This window comes from Tympanuchus pallidicinctus, unplaced genomic scaffold, assembly GCF_026119805.1.
Source record: "Tympanuchus pallidicinctus isolate F22 unplaced genomic scaffold, pur_lepc_1.0 scaffold3, whole genome shotgun sequence".
NCBI lineage: Eukaryota > Metazoa > Chordata > Aves > Galliformes > Phasianidae > Tympanuchus > Tympanuchus pallidicinctus.
In genome coordinates, this window is record NW_026294747.1 from 4,172,235 (window position 1) to 4,194,246 (window position 22,012).

Genomic DNA, 22,012 nt, shown 5'->3' on the forward strand with positions numbered 1-22,012 from the left:
AGAGCTGCCCTTTCAGTCGTTTTCACTGCTACACAGGCAAATGCATGTTCAAGATTTAGTGCATGAGGTCTGGAAATGCCTCAGCTTTGCTCCTTTGTCGAATTGCTTGGGAGGAGCCTTGTAACTTCAAGAGAATGTCTGAAACTTAAATCTTTTACTGAAGAAGTAATTGCTTCTCAGTGAAATGTTTTCCATGTTGTGTATAAAGTAGCAAAACTTTTAAGGGTCCAGAATGGCATAACAGAGTTGGTCTCAAGGTCAGATAAAACCTCTGAATGATAGTTTAGTGCAGACAGGAATCTGCTTAACTGTTCTGTACCCTGTTCTCCTCATTTTCCCCAAGATACTTTGTTAAATGTGAGGGCTCTCTTCTCCATTTTTATGTATTTTCTGATGAAGAATTTGGATTAACACTGACTGAAGAAAACCATCATGCTCAGGGCCATCCAAATGTCAGTACCCAGGACAAAACTAGGAGATTTTATAATTGTGTGCTGATACTCAGCTGTGCCGAGCCGTAGCCATATACTAAATGAAAGGCTCTCATTTAAGGAGCACTCATCACTGCAATTAATAGTCCATCAGAACAGCATAATATGAGCATAAGAATAAAATAAATAGCAAAAGATGAGGGCATTCTGATTGGCCAGAAATGAACAACTGCTACTCAGCAGGAATTTGCTTATGGTGCAATTACTGAGAAATAGCCCAGCATTAAGTGTGCAAATCAAAATTTCCCAGCAGATCAGAGTAGGAAGGGAATAGATGTAAGCAAAAAATAGGGGTCAGCTTGATGTACTTTTCAGCAATCAGGTTAAGACAAGTCTTTCAGTATAATTATATATAATGTGCTTTGGCTAGAATAATTTAATTAATTGAATATAGATTGCAAGAGAAAATAAGTGTGCTGTTCAACTGGAGCAATCTGATGGAAAGCGATAGCATGATATCATTAGGAAACTCAACAAGCTAATCTACATCCATGTGTTGAGATAAGCAGAAGTCCCAACATCTGTTTCCCACTACTGAATTCACAAAAGGGGCTTCCCTGCATAGGGAATAAATGAATAAACAACATTTGGGGAATGTAATCTCCGACACTGAGCACAATGCTGAAATGTCATGAAAATGAAATAAGGTGAGAATGAAATAATGACTGAACTAAAGGTGCTCTAGGAGTTAGCTGGGATTCGGCTTGGCAAAGGAAACCCAGCCATGCGAGAGCAAGCAAAACCTCTATCCATCACTCTTCTAAAAATGTAACACAAGAAAGATTAATTCAGGAGTAGAATTTATGCAAAGTTGGCTGCAAGGTGGCATGAAATGGTTGTGGAGACACATGGAATCCCAATATGTGAAGTTGAAATGATATTCTGAGAAAAAAAGAAGGATCAATAAGTGATGATCAGACAGATGTCCTTAAGTGCCCAGAAGTCCCAGCAACAACGATTTGAATTAAAGAAAATGAATTAAAACTTAAATACGATTTTTTTCCTTCTCCAGTCTTGGAAAGAGAGCAGTAATAATGAAAGAGAAATGGACCTAAGCACTAACTTGCTGCCAAGAACTGTAACACAATATCACAGCATTTCAAGGGTAAATCAGTGTCAACTGCATTTGACTCCTGAAAAAAAAAAAAAAAAGTAAGAGCTTAACTTCCGTTCAGTCCATGCGGGCCGCTGAAATATAGGAAACGGGATTGTGTGGGGGAAGAGGCTGAAAAAAAGAAATAAAAGTCTTTTCCAAAGAGAGCAACGAGCGGAGCGGCCAGAAGTACGAGGAGCGGCTGCTGCCGGGCTGCTCGGGTCGGGGGCGCGGCGGCGGCTGCTGCTGCTGCCGGCAGGATCGGGGGTGGGGGGGTGGGCTGCTGTGTGGGCGGTGGGGGAAGCCTGCGCGCCTCGGCGGGGCTTGCTGGCGGCCCCACGGAGGAGCCAGCGGCCCGGGCTCCTTTAAATTGAGGGCGTTCCGCCGCCTGCCTTCAAGTTGAAAGAAAAAGGGGCCGGCAGCTGGAAGGTGAGCTGCGTTTAGCAGCACTGAGCCGCTGCTTTTTGTTTCTTGTTCCCGCGTAGCAGGGCAGAGGCTTTGCTTTCTTACTTTCTTTCCTTCTTTCTGTCTCTCTCTCATTTATTTATTTATTTATTTTTATTCTCTGTGCGTCCAGAGGTAGAAAGCAGTACGGAGGCGGTGTGAGAGCGTGCGTGGGGGTGCGGGAGGGCCGGCGGAGGGGGCTCGGCCGGGGACAGCTGGCTGGGTTGGAGCTCCTGGTGGGCTGTTCCCGGGCATCCCGCGATCCCGCGACGGCCGTTCTTGGTCCTGCCCCCGAGGGGCAGAGCCGGGAGCGGCGCTCGCTGCACTTATGGCAAAGCTATTAGCTCAGCCGTGTGGCGGAGAGGCCCCGAGGACAGCGCGGACGGGCTCGGCGGAAGGTGAACGCGGGGCGGAGCGGAGCGGGGTAGTCTCTCGGGCTTCGGACATTTCTCCCGTCCCTCCCGGCACGGCTGCGAAGCCGTTCGGCGGAGCCCTGGGTGAGGCGGGGGCAGGAGGACGAGGTCGGAGAGATCGCGGCGCGCGTGGTAAAGGCAAGTGTGGGGCAGCAGCGGCTGCCCAGGTGCTCGCTTACTCCCCCAGGCTCCGGATTCAGCCCTCGGGAAGCCCTTGGGGAAGACTTTGTTTCTAAACATCTGTCTTAGCATCCTCTCTTCTTTGCGTCTCCCTCCTCTCGGCTTGCTGTTGTGGAGGTGTGCGTCAGCTTTGCCTTCCAGAGCTCCAGCAAGGATGCTTAGCAGGGACCTTACTGCTGCTCTAGCACTATTCTGGCAGCACTTCAAAATTAAAACCAACCAGGTTCTCTTCAGTTTCCATGTGTATTAAGTTCGCAAGTGGTTTCTTTGCTGCAAAGTAGATGCTTTGCCAAGCGTCATGGTTTTATGGTGGTTTTGTGATGTGGATTGTGATTTAATAGGAAATTAGCTGACATTCCTAAATTCACACTGTATGGTTCAATATACAGGCACTGGAATGGCTGCCCGGGGAGGTGGTGGAGTTGCCGTTCCTGGCAGTGTTCAAGAGGTCTGGATGAGGACCTGCAAGATATGGTTTAGTGCTTGTGTCACCAATGGTGATGGGAGGATGGTTGGACTAGATGATTTTGCAGATTGTTTCCAACCTTATGATTCTATGAACAGAACATCTGATCGGTGTTGTACTGTGGTACCCTGGTTGGAACCACAGCCGCCCTGAAGCCAGAGAAAGGAGAAGTGAGAAGGGTCAGTTATAGCCTCATGCCTGCAGTCGATACTAACTCCAGGCTACTATCTCATTTGATTACTTTATTTTCCCTTTTGGCCCACAGTCTTATTTCATTTAAAATCTGAAGTACCTTCTTGACTCTGCTTGAAACCTCTCTATTGAAGCCTCTTGCTGATTTCAGAACAGAGATTTTCTAATTAAATACAAAGCTGATGATAGCTAGTCAACTTGTAACGCTGCCTCTCTAGTGTGCTTGCAGAAGGAGACACGTTCCTACTCCTTGTCAGATGTGATGTGACAGGTGTGTGTATATTTCCCTCTCCATTTGGTGGAAATGGGAACTTCTTTCCTACTAACTTTCAATGGCTTTTTTTTTTTTCTTTTTTTTTTTTTCCTTAGATAAGCAGAAAAGCATGCAGTGAGAGCCAGGCAAATCAACTAGAAAGTTTTTGGACTGTGATAGGAAAAGGCTCAGTTTCCGGAAGTTGTAATTTCATGAGCAAGTACATCTAGAATATTCTTAAGGCTTTATTTTGGTCTATGTGAGAAAGACTCATTGCGTTCTGTATGGAAGAGAAGACATTATCAACGCAATTAAGTTCTTTCTACTAGGCACAGTCTTAGAAATATCCAGGCTTTCAATGATTAGCTCAGATTTTTGTGCAGTTAACTTTGTTCTGGTCTGGCTTCAGACCAAGGGCCTTACAGGTCTAAAGTATCAGTGTGCTCTTTTTGCCAGATTCTGTATCCTCTGCTCTGAGCACTGTGCACACTTGTAGCAAGTCTATTCATAACGTAAAGGACAAAGGCTTCTTGTGATTAAAGTTTACTTTATCAGTGCAGATCACATTTTGATGTAAACCCTTAAAAATTCTAATTGATTAATGAGTTTCAGATGGTGGTTCCCCTCCAGTGCCCCTCCCAGCATGTACAGTGTGCTCCAAGTTGAGTTGGGAAAGCTCCAGGAACCTTGGGCTAAATTGGTTGTGGCCTAGTTTATAAGGATAATAAAATAACTAGAAAAATTGAACTTCCCTTCAGAAATACACTTGCTGCATCTATGAGCGTATGGTTTATCTTCTTGTTTATGGTGGCAAGAAAGTAAGATAATAAATATACATATTTAAGGTAAAGCAGACAAGAATGATCTGTTGTTCAGTAGCTCTTCAAGAAGAGTTTTGAGATGTGGAGGCAGAATCATAGTGATTTAAGAGTGATTCAGTTTGCTTTTACATATAAGGAACCTAAAGGAAAGGTGACTTTTGTTCCGTAGTAAACTGAAAATTGCAGGTGATAAAGGTTGGTTGAGTTGATCTACCAGTGAGTAACTGGCTTCTGATTGTTTTCCTACTGCTTCTTTTAGTCTCAGGTACCTCAAGTAGCGTAGCTTTCATGATTCCACTTAGGGAAGTTATTTCACTGTCTAGCAGATCTCACCATTGGGAAGTGTCCTGACATCACAAAAACCAATTACAAGAGTTGTTAGTTATGTATGTGGCTCTCAAAAGAAGACGTTCCTATATGTTATTTCTTTCCCCCCATTGTTTTTGCCTCTAAGTGTCTGTGCCCGTGCATATGTATGTAATTGAGAGTATGGAAAAAACAAAGAGCAGTTTTCAGTCTGCAAACTTAACGTATTCTCTCCAAATCTGAAAAATATGTTAACAACAAGATATAAAAACTAGAATCAGTTTTCAACAGTGAATGTGCTGATGCTTAAACTTGCTAAGTGTATGAAAGTAGCACTTGCTTATTTGTAAGTGCCAACTGCAAGAACAAGTCCCACTTTATGGGCAGCCTCATTTCTGGTCACACAGATGTGTGTTTTGTTGCTACAGATCTATTTATGAATGTTGGGTCTTATTTAAGCTCCTTTTGCACCCAGCTTACAGTAAGCAAATGCTTCACGCAGTCCACTTAAACTCCAGTAAAGTTTCAAATTTCTGTTCTTTTCCATCTGCTTGAGGTGATTAGAGCTAGCAGGGAGATCCAGCAGAAACCCTTGCCAGATACTCATGAGCTCTGTTCTGGCTTTTGATCCTCTGTCTCCTCTCTTTCCAGGATGGCTGCTTTCCAATAGCATTACCTTCTCTCTAAGACAGCAGGAGATTGTCTGCAGTTATAGCCGATACCCCTCTGTCAAAGCCAATGTGCAGTCTAGTGTTCAAGTTACAGTTGCTTCAGAGAAAACTATTGCTGCTCTTGTCTAAGTTGCTGTCTTCTCTTTCTACCAGTGCCAATAAAGCTATTGCACAGTTGTCTGCATATTTTTTGCTTCTACAACTGAGTAGCTAACACACTTCCCCTTGTCATATTAGGGAAAACCTCATTTCACAAACTTAAAGCCTAAGTATTTACTTCTGTGCAGATTTTTGAAATAGTCTTTGAACCCAAGTTCCAAAGCAGAGCTATGCCATCTTCTGTTTAAGCTTTGTAGAGCAATTAGGCCACTGAATTGGCATACATGCAGATTTTCAGCCCTAGATAACTGCTTTGGCAGCCAGTCAATTACCTTGCTGATAAGCAGCAGCACCCACATGCACCAAAGCAGGTCTCTGCTACAGAGGCAAGCAGTGTGTCTCATAAAACTTACACCATGCTGGTATGGTATCAAGGGAATGTCATACAGGACCTTGGCATCAAAGATGATTTGATCGGTATCTAAACACAGTGCTGTATTGGCTTTACGATTTTTCCATTTCATAAACACTTTTCTCACCTTATTCTAACTGAATTGGAAGAGAAAAGCTTGTTTCACTAGTTATTTAGCTTATGTGCTAATTCTTAAAACAAGAGAGAAGATAGCTTAGCAAGACTTTGTCCCTGATCTGGAAGAACTGTAACGTGATGCAAGTTAAAAGAAATGGTTCAATCCTCCATTTGTTTGTTGAGATCTAAGGGCACGTATTATGATTAGGAACAAGGTTGAAGCAACAATGACACTTGTGTAATAGAACACTGCATAGTCAGCAAGTACTCAGTATAAGCACTGTACATACATGCTAGATTGATAGTTTGGAGTGAAATGTTGCTGAATTGCCTGGTTAATTCACAGTATGGAGCATGTGTGTTTTCTCTGTGTGTGTACATATATATGTATTTATGAACACTCATGTACAAACTTGTATTACATAGAGTAAAATTAATGTTTTCATCATAATCATGCAGATTCTCCTTCTCTGGAGATATTCAAGACCTGCCTGGACTCCTACCTGTGCAGCCTGCTGTAGAGGGCTGCTTTGCAGGACTCAATGATCTCTGTAGGTCCCTTCCAGCCCTACAGTTCTGTAATAATACTCTGTCTTTCTTGAAAAATAGTGTTACCAAAATCTTACAAGGAAAGGAAGGCTGTTGGAATAGGAAATGGAGTTGAATCCAGGGGCATGCAACTGTGAGCACTTAATTGTACAACCAGTCTTACTTTACAGATTAAGTGATCCTTGACTCCTGTGTGTTTTAAGTACAGAGGGTATCGTTGAATCCTTTTGTTGTTCCAGTTGGCCCCTCCAAAAGCCCATGGAATAACAGAAGATTATTTGTTTGATTGCTTTGACCTGATGATCATTAACAGCAGACAGTGTAAGTTACACTGCTGGCAAAATACAAGGAGCGAGCTACAATAAACACAAAACTAAATGTGCCACTGTAAACCCAAATAAAAACTTCTCTGTTTGATAGAAGTTAGCAGAGAGAAATATAATCTTTTAGTGCATTGAATCTGTTACAAGTCTCTGTGTGTACTGTAAACTATCCTACATGGAATTCTTCAGCTAGACAATAAGTCTGAGAATTTGAGATGTCTTCCTCTTATTAACAGAAAGCAGGGGGGAGGAAAATATAACCAGGAACAAAACAATGAAAAGTAGCTAAAGATCTCTCCCAGTCTGTCTTCAGAATAGTAGGGGAAAGCAATAGCTTGTTGAGGAGAAAAACATAGCTTGAAAAATACTTACATATACCTCGATTCAGCTTCAGCAGTTTATAGAAGGGTATAGCATTCTATAAAATGAGAAATTTGTTATTTGTGTTGTCAACAGTTTTAAAAAGCTGCATATTAATGAGTTGATGGTACTATTAGAAAGTAGTGAGTTTAGGAAAAACAGTACTTTTCTGGCTGCTTTGTCCATACCTTGCGTCTGCCAAGAGAAAAGGATGAAATAGTTGTTGAAGCCAAAGAGAATTGCCTTCTCAGCTGTGTTGGTGTATCCTTGAACGCTGCTGTCTGTCTCTGTGGCAGGATAGTTGTTTTCTCTTAACAAATTTCTCAGTGCTAAATTGTCAGTAAAATTCTTTCCGGCTCTCCAGAAAGTAAATATATTAAGATGATGGAAGGAGGTGAGATAAAATAGTTTGTGTTGGAAGGGACCTTGAAGATCATCCAGTTCCACCCCCTCTGCTATGAGGGGGTTTTCCTTCTACAGTGAGACTCAGAGATTTCTTGAACTTCATACAGCTGACCACTTTTTTGTGAAACAGAAGGTAGTCACTACTTGAGACTGGTGTTACTAGTGTTCAGGCTTCCCAAAGCCCCATCCAGCCTGGTCTTGAACATCTCCAGGAACAGGGAATCCACAGCTGCTATTGACAGCTTATGCCAAGGCCTCATCACCTTCTAGGTAAATAATCTTTTCCTAATGTTGAAACTAAATCTGTGTTCTTAGTTGAAAGCCATGACTCCTTTTCCTCTTGCTACACCCCCCCATTTTTCTTGTAAGCCCCCTTCAAGGCTATTATAAGATCTTTGCAGAGCTTTTATTCCTTCTCTAAGCTGATCAGTAGGTACTTCTTTACTGAAATATGGTGGTGGCTTAAGCTAAACTTAGGAGTTCACTAGCAACCAGCGTTTGCATGAAGAATATTTAACAATTTGACAGTTTCTGACATGCACATGTAATTTGATCTCTAACATGCTATCTCCAATGGAGTTTGTGATAGGAAGCAAGTTATGCTTTATGCTATTTCTCAATGGCTGACTTTTGTTGCACTAATTCCAACAAGAAGGAGTTTTAGCAAGTTTAAGGCTCATTCTCAGAGAAGAAGGGGGATAAAGGAGGAAGAAGACAACGTCGTGTCAGAAATGAAACTAAGCACGTGAAGAGATCAAGTTGGATTGTGTATTAATTCATCTGTGATTCATCAGGGTTCTTGGTGAAGAGTCATCATCAATATTAACTTTCTCATCCTGCTGTCCTCACTTTGTATGCCAGCTCCACAAAGTAACCCACACCATTTCAGTAATTTTCAGTAATTTCAGTAATAAAATATTGTTAATTCGGGACTACTGTTTCAAGCAGACTGCTATTCCAATCCCAGTACAGACTGTCATTCTCAGTTTACAGCTATTTTTGTCACCTCAATTTGTCTTTCTTCTTTCCTTCCTTTCCTACTCTGAGAATCAGTGTCTTGGCCAGGATCTCAGCTCTTACTAGCCAAGGAACTGCTGAACTCCAGCACCACTGCATGCTTCAGTCAGAGCTCTGTTTCTCCCACTTTTCTTTCAGCAGTGAGACTCAGATTTCTTGAACTTCATACAGCTGACCACGTTTTTGTGAAACAGAAGGTAGTCACTATTTGAGACTGGCAAATGGGACGCCCATCTTAAAAAGGGCTGGAAAGATGATCTTGGTAGCTACAGACCTATCATCTCACCTCAGTGCCAGGGAAGGTTATGGAACAGATAATTTCAGGAGCCATCATGAATCAATTAAAGGTCAACCAGGGATCAGGCCCAGACAGCATGGGTTTATGAATGGAAGATCCTGTTTGGCAAACCTGATTTCATTCTATGACAAGGTGACCTGTTTAGTGGATGAAGGTAAGACTGTCAATGTGGTCTACCTGGATTTCAGTAAGGCCTTTGATACTGTCCCCCACAACATCCTCATGGAGAAGCTGGCTGCCCATGGTTTGGATGGGCATATGATCCGCTGGGTGAAACACTGGCTGGATGGCTGGGCCCAAAGAGTTGTGGTCATTGTTGTTAAATCCAGTTGGTGGCCGGTCATGAGCGGTGTCCCCCAGGGCTCAGTACTGGGGCTGCTTCTATTTAACATCTTTATTAATGATCTTGATGAGGGGATTGAGTGCACCCTCAGTAAGTTTGCAGATGACACCAAGGTGGGAGGCAGTGTTGATCTGCCTGAGGGGAGAAGGGCACTACAGAGGGACCTGGATAGACTGGATTGATGGGCCAAGGTTAACTGTATGAGTTTCAATAGGGCCAAGTGCCGAGTCCTGCATTCTGGTCACAACAACCCCAGGCAACCTACAGGCATAGGGAAGAGTGGCTAGAAAGCTGCCTGATGGAAAGGGACATTGGTGTACTGATGGACAGTCGGCTGAATATGAGCCAGCAGTGTGCTCAGGTGGCCAAGAAGGCCAATGGCATTCTGGCTTGTATCAGGAATGGGGTGGTGAGCAGGACCAGGGAAGTCATCCTGCCCCTGTACTTGGCATTGGTGAGGCCTCACCTCCAGTGCTGTGTTCAGATTTGGGCACCTCAGTACAAAAGGGACATGGAGGTGCTGGAGCAGGTGCAAAGAAGGGCAACAAGGCTGGGGAAGGGCTTGGAGAATATGGCCTATGAGGAGAGACTGAAGGAACTGGGGCCATTCAGTCTGGGGAAAAGGAGGCTGAGGGCAGACCTTATTGCTCTCTTCCAATACCTGAAAGGTGCTTACAGCGAGAGCGGGGTTGGTCTCTTCTCACTGGTGACAGGATGAGGGGAAGTGACCTCAAGTTGCACCAGGGTAAGTTTAGGTTGGATATTAGGAAAAACTTGTTTACAGAAAGGGTTGTTAAGCACTGGAGTAGGCTCCCTAGGATGGTACCATCCCTGGATGTGTTCAAAAACCATTTGGATGTGGTGCTCAGGGACATGATTTAGTGGAGGGTTGTTAGAGTTAGGGTAGGATGGTTAGGTTGCGGTTGGACTTGTTGATCTTTTCTAGCCTGAGTGATTCTATGATGCTACAATTATGATGCATATTTAAGGATAGCCCTTCATTTTAGAGCTGAAGTAATATCTCAGTTGCCTAAATTCTCTGTTCTGATCACAGAGAGATTGGTTTGAAGTGTAGACATACTGTGGTGCTCTTTTCACAGACTGGCAGGGAAACCTAAGTTGTTTTCCTGTAGCTGGTCCAGAAGCCTTCCCTCTCTTTTCTCTAGCTTTGAAACAAACAACAGCAAAAAAAAAAGGCAATTTTCAGACCATAGAATTACTCTAGCCTTCCTGGTGGCAACAACCTATATAGTATCTGTCTGTCTGTCAGCATGTTATCATGTTGATTGTTATAAATTAACTCAAAATTCCACATATAGGCTGTTAGAGATGGAGGGGTTGGTGCACCTTTCCTGAACAGAATGTTGTCTCCCTGGAATACCTGTTGACACAACCCAACTCGGGGAGTGCACCTTGTGATAACCTTCTATGAAAGCAGAGATCCCTTCAGGGTCCCATGATGAAAATGTTTGTGTGCATCCCCAAAAGTAAAATAACACAATAATTCAGGTTGGAAGGAATCTCTAGGGACCATCTACTCCAACCTTCTCCTCAAAGCCTGTAAGAAACTTGAAAATACTTTCAGTGAAGAGGTGCATTGTCTTAAATATTTCTTCTTAAAACAATTTTGCTTTTTTCAGGTGGTTTTTTTTTTTTTTTCTTTCCAGGTTTTTTTTTTTTTTTTTTTTTTTTAGGGTGTTTATCAAAAGAAACAAATGGCAGGATTTTTCTCTTGCATCAATTTTTCAGTTTGTTGGTATCTATGTGGCTCAATGTTTCAGGAAGTTTTTCCCTCTTTGCTTTATTTGTGTGTTGCATATGAAGTGAATATTGATAAATGAATGCGATGGAGTTTTCAAGGTGATTCAAAAGATTTAACTTTGCCTCTCAGTAGAGCGGATAGACTCCAGAAACCACACAAGAAAGTTACTATAAGGATTTTTTTTTTTCCTGTAAACCAAGCATGGAATTTGCCTGTTTTTTTTTTTTCCCTTGTAATCTTTGATGATGAGATGGAATTAGTTATCCATCTTGATTGTGGTTCTGACTGTTCAAAGTGAAGCAGTGAGTTAAATGAATTGTTCTGAAGACTAAGAACAACTTTAAAATGCTGTTGTGGTAACCTTTAAGTTGTTAGGATCATGTAGTTAGAAGGAGTCCATTTTGCGAGTGACACACTAGAGGGCTTTTTGGAGTCAACAGCATAATTCTTTTTTCTCTTCCCTTGAACAAAACGAATAGGTACAGCTTGGATGTAACCAACCAGAAAAACATTGATCCAAGTGGAAGTTTTTTGAAAGTCAGTTTCAAGAACAGAGCTGTACCTCACTTACATATTTTGGTCTATTTTAAATTCCTTTGCTTCCAAAGGACCTGTGATACTTGAGGATATTTACTGATTTTATTGATCCCACATTGACTGAAAAATCTGTCTGATTTCAGTGAGAGATATATTTATAGTGAAAGCTGTGTCTACCTACTTCAAAAGCAACTACCATTTCAGAACTGAGGTAAGGAGTGTGGTCCTCTCAACATGATATAAGTAGATATTTTTGAGGAAAAAGGAGATTATTTAGCATGCTATGGTTTAGTAAATGCTGCACAATTTTGATGTAAATATTAAATATCCCAACTAGTTTTTCATGTATTTGGAAATGTAGCTTGCAGCGCAGTTTTATGACGATTGTGTTTTATATTCAGTAAGCATTTTCCTTTTGGCAAAGGATTTACTTATTTACTTATTTACCCTTTTTGTTCCAGGTTTCAGTGGTATAGTATAACAAGTCTCTCCTCTCCTCTCCTCTCCTCTCCTCTCCTCTCCTCTCCTCTCCTCTCCTCTCCTCTCCTCTCCTCGCAAAAGAAACAGTGTTTGCAATGATTGGTAAGCTGAAGTCAGCTGCCACATGTAACCACAGATAGAATGGAACAGTTGGAAAAATAGATGAAGTACAGTTCCTTAAAGCTTTACCCCTACCTCATTAATAATTTCTTTAGTTCCACATGCACAAGGCAAGGCCTTGTGACTGCTGGTTGGGGTGACAGAGCTCTCAGTTGCTACACTCTACCAAGCAATAAAGTAACCCAGCTTACTGCCATAAGTGATAGAGTTCAGGTCTGATTTTCTTTTCAGAAACACATAACCTCTTTCCTTAGCACACTTGTGCCACAGAGGGGAGAATTAGTCCTTCAGGAATGGGAATATAGGTCCAGTGGGCCTAACGTCTCTGGCTGCTGCAGGAGTTGAGCACTTAACTAATATTTAACACATGACGTATTGCCTTACCTGAAGCCTGTGTTTCCATAAATTGCCACTGAAGCAGAGGATAAAAGATGGAAGTGGGAAGTGTGATGGGTGACCAGCCCAGGCTGTCGTGCTGCTTTCTGAAGGAGTAATATTATTCATCATATACATCTTGCTTCTTTAATTATTCTAAAGCTGTAGATTACAGGGATTCTACTTGGTAACTACATTTGCTATTCGTTAGCAAGTCTGTGCAGTAGTGTAACTTAGTTGCTCACATGTTTTTCTTGGGCCTGATCCAAAAATGGCTGAAACTTTCAATTTATTTTGAATGGATCTTGGATCAGGCACTGTAGTGAGTTGCTAGTGTTCTGTGAAATGTTTGTTTTGTTTTGGATTTTAATCATTCTTTGTAGAATATTTGGTTATGGGTTGATAACATGTAGCTGGGTGAGTAGGAATGAAGTAGACATTTATTTATGTGATTTAATCATTTGAAGTGAGCCATTAATAGTACCTCAGTCATAGATGCTGTGTTCACGTATTAGATCCACATTTCTTTGTCTGATTTCTCAGAATCATAGTTAAAGCTGTTGTCTACCACCATGTTAAAAAGAGGATCTGTAAATTGTATTTGCTGTATTGATTTACGTGTTTGTTTCTTTTTTCTTTTTCAAAAAGTACTAAAACAGGTACAACCAGTGGATAAGCAATGTGCACTGCTCTGAGCCCAAAAGCACGTGGGCCTGGCCTCTCTGATATGCACCAATACAGTCAGTGGCTTGCCAGCAGACATGAGGCCAACTTGTTGCCGATGAAAGAGGATTTGGCCCTGTGGCTCACAAACTTACTGGGTAAGATATGAGAAATACAGTCACTGGACAGCATGAAAATTCCACTCACTGTCAGTTGAGAGTGAAAATCTTCAGACTTTGTTGTGCTTCAAAAATAAAGATGGTTAGAATTAGCTAGCTAATTCCACCTGGAACAAATTTTAACAAGTCAGAAATACTCATGAATAGTTAGCCTACACAGTGATTCTGTAAGTTCAGTTATGTTACTTGCACTCTCCTCAAATTTATTTTTCCTCAAATTTTCTTTTAAATTAACTTTCACATGGGTTTTATCTGCTAATATAATGAAGCTGGATGTTGCTACAGATACATCTTATTTTCTACTGGGAGACTTTCCACAGGCACTGAGTGCATCGAATACCCTGAATGAATGAGCCCATTAAATAGTTTTTTTCACTGATCAAGCAGCCTAGTTATAGATAATCACCATTCAGTGCAATGCATGTGAAGACTTGCAGAAGCTTGTGTGTAGAAGGGTCTGACCTAGGAGTTGCAGCTGGGACCTGGAGATTTTCTGGTTGTGGTTGTATCTCCTGATGCATGAAGAAGAAACAAATTGCTGATGGCAATTCACATAAATCACGTATTTCTTGTTAGACGTAAACTTTGTAAAATCCTCATCTGAAGAGAAACACATCAGCAGTTGCTCTTTTTAATCAAAGAGGAGAAACACCTTTTAGACAAGTTGACATTCACATGATACTTCTGGAGGCAAACTTAGAAGAGCATTTTTAAAACTGGGATTTTTTTCTTCTGGAAATCTGCTTTGGTCAGAAAGTAGGCAATGTTTTATCTTGCCTGTTATTGCAGTTGAACATAATCAGTGATATCATACAATGATAGAGTGCCTTTTCTTTGCATGTTCCACAGTATTGTAGTTTCTTATTTGTTTGGTTTTTTTTAAGACAAAGGAAAATATTCTTAAGCTATGATAAACATAGAAAAACAGGGTGTAAGTAGAATGCACTTATACCACAATAATTTCATATAGGCAATATTATTATTGGAATAGTTCTGAACTTGAAGTTTTAAAACTGGCACCTTAAATTATATTGCTGTGTGGTATTTCCATTTAAATCAACAAATTCAAAATGTTGTCCAAGTGAAGCCAGATGAAAATCCAGAAATCCTGCCTTTTTGCTATAATTGCCACAAGATGGCAATCCAAAAGGAGGCTTTTTGAATCAGAGGCAGCCCATTCTGTTAAGGATTTAATATATTGTTTAAATTTTTTAAACAATGAAGTTGTAGTGAGGCCCACTAAAACAAACAGAAGCTTGTTTGCAGTTCCTAACAGAGTTCTTCCAGTGATGAGGGTAGGAATGAGGTCACTTTTTTAGGAAGAAAGTAGCAACCAGCAGGAGGTTCTGAAACGCCAACTGTAATTAAAAATCTGATTTCTCATATGGACACCAAACTCTTCACTGCGTCGACACAGCCTTCTTTTAATTAAGCAACATGCACAGCTCATTTGCATAATGCATTCCCCAACACCTTCTCACATGCAAGTTGTTATTTTCTCAGCTTGTTGTGGAGAACTGAAGTTATAGTGATTTGTTAAAGTGCTTTGAATTCCTATGTAGAATTCCTATGTAGACATTGTTATTCAAATGAATTAAGTTAAAATTCAGTCAAAATGAATTAAGTGTAACTGAATTAATCTACTAACATATTTTGTATATTCACTCAGAATTCACATTTGGTTTAATTACTTTATAATTGGGGTTAACTTTCGTGAGAGGAGGGCACATGAGCATATTGCTGTGGGATAAAATTTGTATGAATTTATAGCATGCTATTACCTTGTTGTAAATGCCTGCTTATTTCATGATATCCAAAAAGGATATGCAACATGCAACTGTTTGGATGTGGTGCTCAGGGACATGACTTAGCAGAGGATTGTTAGATTTAGGGTAGCATGGTTAGGTTGCAGTTGGACTTGATGATCTTTCAGGTTTTTTTCAACCTGAGCAATTTCATGATTCCATGCTTTTTTTTTCTTCTTTTGTTCTTTCCCTTTTTTTTTTTCTTTTTTTTTTTTCTCCTCCTTTCCGTGTTGAAAACAACTTACTTTGCATTAAGGAATGCTGCAGATGAAATGAGTGTTGCAGATGGAAGTGACTCATATGATGCTGTAGAGCATCATTTTCATAGTGAGCCACCTCAGTATTGCAGCGGGCGAGAGGAGTGGAACAGTGAATATTGCAACTCTCAGCCTCACTTCTCTCTGCTGAACTAGATTGGCTGAGAGAACCCTACTGTGACATAGTTAAGAAGATGTTTTGATCAATTGTCTTGCAAACCATGATCATCTCCTAAAATCATCTTCTTATAATGCATAGAACCAAAGAAACAGCAACACTTGCTGCCAACGCCTTCTGAATTGGATAGATAATGTATGTATGTAGTTCAGTAGAATCCTCTTGATGGTGCTGAAACCTTCTGTTCCATCTTGAGCAAATTTCACATAGGGATCAGAACTGTTTGGTCATAGTAATCTTCTAGCAGAGGCAAAATGGTGATTTGACAGCAAATGGGATTTGCCCTCTTCTGTGCCTTCTTATACATTCTATCTTTTTTCTTATTCCTAGAGCCCACTTACCAGATTCAGATAATTGCAATACCAAAGCTTATTCCATCCAGTTTTGTTTAGCGTCTGGGACCACATAGAGTAGATCTGTAAGATGTTCATTGGCTGTGGCAAGGTAACTGGGCTCCGTGATATAATTGTTGTGATCTCTTCCTAGCAGAAATTCAGGGCATCAGAAACTCATTGGTAAGGGGCTGGAGGCTGCAAAATGTTGAGGATGAGGACAAGTAAAAATTGCATGTTGCATGAGGGACGTGCAAATTGCTTGTTCAGATGCAGAATTGGACAAGACTTGGAGAAAAGGAGAGGATTGATGAGGATGGTAGGAGACATTCAATTACAGGCTAGGTTTGGAATATGATGTTAAGAGGTGTAAAATTTGAAGGATGAAAGGTAAGAAGTCTGAGGCAGGAAAACTGTGTTTCTCAGATTCTGCTTTAAAGCAAAACCTGCTTCAGCTCAAGCATCTTGCTAAGAAGATTTTGTAACCGTACTTTCATTTTTAACAGCAATGTGTTCATCTAAAGCCAGTGGATAATAGAGGGAAATGATAAATACCAATGAGTATCAAGACATTTATGATAACTATACCTCTAGTGTTTCTAGAGCAGCTTCTTTTTCAGCTGAGAGGTTTGATAATTTTCTTTAGTGTCAATATGTGTTTGAGGCTGTTTATACATTTCATTTAAAGTAAACAATGTCAGTTCTATCAGCATTACTCCTCTTGATCTCTGCTGTTCAATGATATACAGCAGCCTTTCTGTCCAAAAAGATCCACTTTCTAAAATTTACATAAAATCATTGGCTTTTATCTCTCCTCTTTATATATATGTTTTGTTACCGTGGGTTTAAATGCCACAGAAGTTGGGAAGAAATGCCACAGTCAAAAGGAATACTTCCATTGCTGGCTCAGTACTCTAGAAGCTCACCCTTCCACTGATGAATTCTAGAGATTCATCTGAGTAAAAGATTTCTGCTTATAAACTATTAGTTTGGTGTTACCATTGAAACATCTAATCTTTGGGTTTCAAACTAAAAGAGGGGAAATTTAGATTTGACAGTTAAAAAAAAAAAAGTCTTACAATAAGAGTAGTGAAGCACTGGAACAAGTTGCCCAGAAAGGTGTTGGAAACCCCATCCCTGGAGACACGCAAGGTCAGGCTGGACCAGGTTCTGAGCACCTGATTGAGTTGTGGGTCTCCTTGTTCATCTAAGGAGAGTTGGAGAGGTGGTCTAGATGACCTTTACAGCTTGCTTCCAACTCGAACGATTCTACACTTCTATAAAGTAGTTCATCAGCTAGTTTTGAGGCTGTTCTTGCATTACTGAAGTGAGTGCAAAAGAACAAACTGATATAATAGAGGAACTAGACTTGGGTACTTTTGTTTTAAGATTTGAGCACCTATCCATTTTGCTAAAGGTTCTGGTTGTCTGGAGGCCCACGTCCTCAACAACTTGGATGCACATCCTCGGTATGGGCTCTTGAGTTTCCCTCCCACAGAATTCCCAAGCTGCTTAGATCAGGACTCCCAGGTCTGAGTGGCTTTATAGTTAGCTGCCCATGCTTCCCAAATACTAGGCATTAAAGTAAATGGGTTTGTCTTTTTTAAGAGGCATCTGGCTTCTGCAGCATAAGGAGTAAGTAATATTTGCAAGTTTTGAGAGGGACTTCACTCCTGTTGTTTTTTCTCTTTCATATTCTAGTGTTGGTTTTTTGTTTTTTTTTTTTAAATTGTATTTAATGTTATTACCATTCTATAAAAACATTGTGACTGCTTTCTTGTAATTTTAGGGGGAGTTATCCGTTTTTAATGGAGTTTAATGTTTTTTCCTTACAAATATACAGAGTTTTTTTTTTTTTTCCTCAGGCTATGAACATTGCTCTCATTTGAATCAATACATTTCAACTGTTAAATATGTCAGTGTCTGTTTTAGCAAAGAAATGCCACCTCTTGGAGACATAAAATACAGTGAATTGAAAGCTGACACCTAATATATTTTTCATTGGATACAGATGTTCAGTGCAAAACTAATTCTTCCAGCTTTTGTAAAAGGGAACAAAACTACAATGCTCCAGCTTACAATATGCAGTGACTAAACTGCTAATGCTATTCAGCATTAAAAATAGTGTAAATGTATTGTTCAATCTCAGCAGAAGATAGATTTTTTTTTTCCATGTCTATTAAATGAGAAGACAGTTTTAAATAGCTTTCAGGTTGTTTTTCTTTCTTCTTCTTCTTCTTTTTTTTTTTTTTTAAATCTTGACTGGTAGAGTAATAAACCTATAAATCTGCAAATCACAGGACAGAATAAATGTGTACAACATGAGTTTTGTTTTCCTTGTGCAAAAATAAAAGTGCATTCTAAAACAAAATAAAACCTTCCATAGTTAAAAATGTTTGAAACATAGTTTAATAGAAATTGAGTCTATTAAAAAAATATTATTATTAATAAAATAAAGCTATTCTTATGAGTCAGTAGCTTTTTAGTTTTAGGTTTCTAATGGCTTCTAATCTTTTGCTATAAATGCAAATTGGGGAAAAAATATGCCAGAATGATACTGAAGGTTTTTGAGGTGCTGAGATGCTGAGTTTTTATTATTATTATTATTCTGTGGGTTATCAGTTTCAGATCTGACTGCAGTTGAATTTGGAGCTAAAGTAATGTCAATTACATATTAACTACCTTTGTATTGAATGTCTGTAGAGCTGCTACTGCTCTGCTGCCTGGAGAAGTCATTTAGGTATATGGGAACCGTAAAGTGGGTTGTGTGGCAGAGAGAATTAAAGGGAGGGGGAAAGAAAGGAAAAGTTGTATCTGAAAATGATTTGCTGTACAGGTCTTAATCTTTGGCGTGCAACTGTCCAAACTGAAATGACTGGCAATTTATTTTGCCTAAAGAATGCTGAAGTATCTAACAATTTTGAGACAAAAGCCTACGCAAATAAATTTTTATCATCATGGCGTGATTCTGGGAGTTCAGCTGGAGGTGGCAAAAGATTGCCTTCTCATCTGGTCTGTCTCACCTAGTTTGAATACCATGGGACCATTGGGATTACAGTGATACCAAAGGCTACCTGCTCTGCTCAAGCTGGGCAGTGAAATACAGCATGAAACTTTTTGTTCTGCAGTCACCTTCCTGCAGAATCAAGACTTTGTCTCATCATTGAATACTTCCCTTTCCTTCATTGTATGGTTTGCTACTTCTACAAAATAAACTGCATTCAGTGTGTTAGCAATATTTTATGCTATCACTACCCACATATGTCAGTGTAAACCATCTGCCTACTGCACTCTGTGTTTGCTAAAAGCACTGGAATTTCATAAATAAAATGAGTTCTTACAGGCTAGAATTATTTTTCAAGTAACACAAGCCTACCTAAAGAAAGCATGTTATTTTAAAATTTGCCTTATACGTACTGGAGATGCACTAAGTGAGATTATTCAAAGAAATGCTAGTTGTTCAATTAAAGTGTGTTTTAAATTGATGTCTAAATTTCTTTTGATTTCAATGCATTTAGAATGTGCCCGTTTGTTTGTTAGTTTAGTTGTTTTGTTTTTTCTTAAAACAAGTGCCATCTATACCATTGCACACTGTTTGCCATGCTAACTTTCTGCTTGCTGTTCAGGTAGAGAAATAACAGCAGAAACCTTTATGGAGAAATTGGATAATGGTGCCTTGCTTTGTCGGTTAGCTGAGACCCTGCAGGAGAAATTAAAAGAAAACAGCTTTGAGGCAAACAAGCCTGGCAAAGTAAGTGTTGTTAACTATTCTAGCATGTAATATTTTTCAATTAAAAGTTTTCATTTATGGTGCCTCTTTTAATGGACAGGGAGGTAATTCTTCCACGCAGAGAAGAAGATAATGTAAAACTGGGAGAAATGAATGCTTCTTCAATAATTATGAAGTAATAATACAAGGAAGATATTGAGAAACAACTTGTAACATGTGGAAGATAGCTTCCATATCACACTGTTAGATCTTATTTGATAACAGACAAAATGCAATTCTTGTATGTATTTGCAATGGGGAATATTAAGGAGCAGAGGGAGGTGTCATTTCCTCCTTAAACAGCTCCCAGAAGGCCAGTAACACAATTCTGCAGTTAGTTTTCATGTCTAGAGTTTAAAGGTCCTGTGGTGTACTGGAAGGGATTCAGAGCTGCAGAGACATTGTGGAAAACATAAACATTCAGGAGATACTGAAGAGCTTTGCAAAGACTGAGTTAAGCTCTCACTTGATCTCAGCCATAGGCCAGTCTTTCTGGGAGAAGCTAAAGAGTGCAGTGAGCATCTCTCTGGGAGAAGTTAGGTGAAATTATTGATATTTACATCAACTCATTTGCTCTAAATCTGTTTTTATTTCTCTGTTGATCTGGTTGAATTCAGATTCATCTTCCTTTTCAAGGAAGGTTAAGAAAAAAAAAAGGCAAATACAGGAGAGGAAAAAAAAAAAAGCCTAAGAGCAGGAAGCAAAAAAATGCACTGTCTGTTCTTGATGTTCTCAAAATGTGTCTATAGGAGAAATCAGGGCACAGAATAAATTTTATCAGCAGTTCTGAGAACTGACAATGTTGTCAAGAGCAGCTTCTTTAAGTTGTTTTTCTCATAATTGTTGTTGCAGAAGGAATTGTTTGTTCTAAGGCAGGCTTCATTTTTAACTTTGTGCAGGTTTTTGTGCTTGTAGAGGGGAGAACTGGATTTTCTTCTTCTGTCTTTCTGTATTCTGCTTGCTTTATTTCCTGCTAGGAAGAGAAAGTAGGGGATGGATAGCTGGGAGGAAAAAAGACAAGTAAAAAAGAAGTAAATCAAAGAGAGAGACAACACTACTTCCATAATGGAGGAAAAGACACATGAAACTCATATTCTGTATTTGAACTGGTAATCCAAATTTAGCTAGTGGAAGTACTGGATAACTTCTGAATTCCTCCCTATGATGTGCTCCAGACTGTCTTTACCTAAGAGGTGTCCTTTTAGTGTCTTGGTAACTTCCAAGCTGGGGAAAAAAAAAAAAAAAAAAAAGCCTTACTTTTGTTTGACTTTAGGAACTAATGGAAAAGGGGTATCACTTGTTAGTGATTCTTTGTACTTTTTTGTAAAAAGGTACTGTGATTAATAAAAGCTACTAAAAGCTTCAGTGATTACCCATAAGATGAATTTAGTTTCAGAGTTGTAAAATATTTTTCTGTTTCGCATCTTACCCAGCTGGCATGCTAAAAAGGCCATTAAATTGTAAAGGTCAATGCTTTTTTTCATTTCTCTAAGGTAGACATCTTGAAAAGCCATGTCCACTGAGTATAAAATTTCAGGAAAATAATAGATGTAAATTGATCAACAGGCACAGAACTTTAGAGAATATTCAGAAGTTCAAATAACGCACTTTGTTGTTACAAACTTTGTTTGTTTGTCTTGTTATTTTGTCTTGCATCATCAGACTTTTTTTTGACAATGGATCATTTTGAGATACCTGGCGAGATAACCTGGGAACATGTCAGTGTTTGATACTTCTTTGTTTTGCATCTGGAAAGAACTAGAGCTCTGTTCTTACTTCCTCATCTGGCAATATAGCCTTTCTTACTTCAGATAGCTGATCCACTTTTTTTTTGAACTGAAGTTGCATTAGGAGCCAACTAAACTTTTGTAATCCTATATCTTATTGGAATAACTAAAATTTTTTGGCCTTTTTTTTGTTTGTCAAGCTGTTATAACAGGCAATGCAATTAGATGGAAAAACATTCTACTCCACTGCAGTTTTACCAAAATATATTATTTCATACTTATTAAAAATTCAAAGAAATGGCAGAGTAATAGCGTTTGTGTCATTGTAGGCTATTAGGGAACTATTTATCCTTTCAGACTGTAACTCCCTGTGTAGCAATCTCAAGCAATATGAATCGTCTGCAAATTGGAAAATCTGACTTGTGGTGCCAAGGAAATATATGAGGAGATTATACTGTATGAAATTTAGCATGGTAAGAATTCCAAAATCCTCCTCTGAATTATTATTATTATTATTATTATTATTATGCACTCTGTTAATAATATATGTGGAACTTTGGGGCCATTTGACTTTA

At 39.6% G+C, this 22,012-nt stretch overlaps 1 protein-coding gene across 6 annotated transcripts in view; it reads left to right on the forward strand.

Annotated features, from left to right (window-relative positions):
• Positions 1-22,012, forward strand: part of GAS2 (growth arrest specific 2) — a 98,643-nt gene that overhangs the window by 10,996 nt on the left and 65,635 nt on the right. For 3 of the 6 annotated variants that reach the window (XM_052694379.1, XM_052694382.1, XM_052694381.1), the window contains 2 exons: positions 13,176-13,348; positions 19,568-19,692. In XM_052694379.1, the coding sequence (XP_052550339.1) occupies positions 13,207-13,348; positions 19,568-19,692 (267 nt within the window). In that variant the 5' untranslated portion in view covers positions 13,176-13,206. Of the gene's footprint in view, positions 1-1,889; positions 2,014-2,343; positions 2,580-13,175; positions 13,349-19,567; positions 19,693-22,012 lie in introns of those variants that run through there. The other 3 variants (XM_052694378.1, XM_052694380.1, XM_052694383.1) reach the window with 3 other exon arrangements.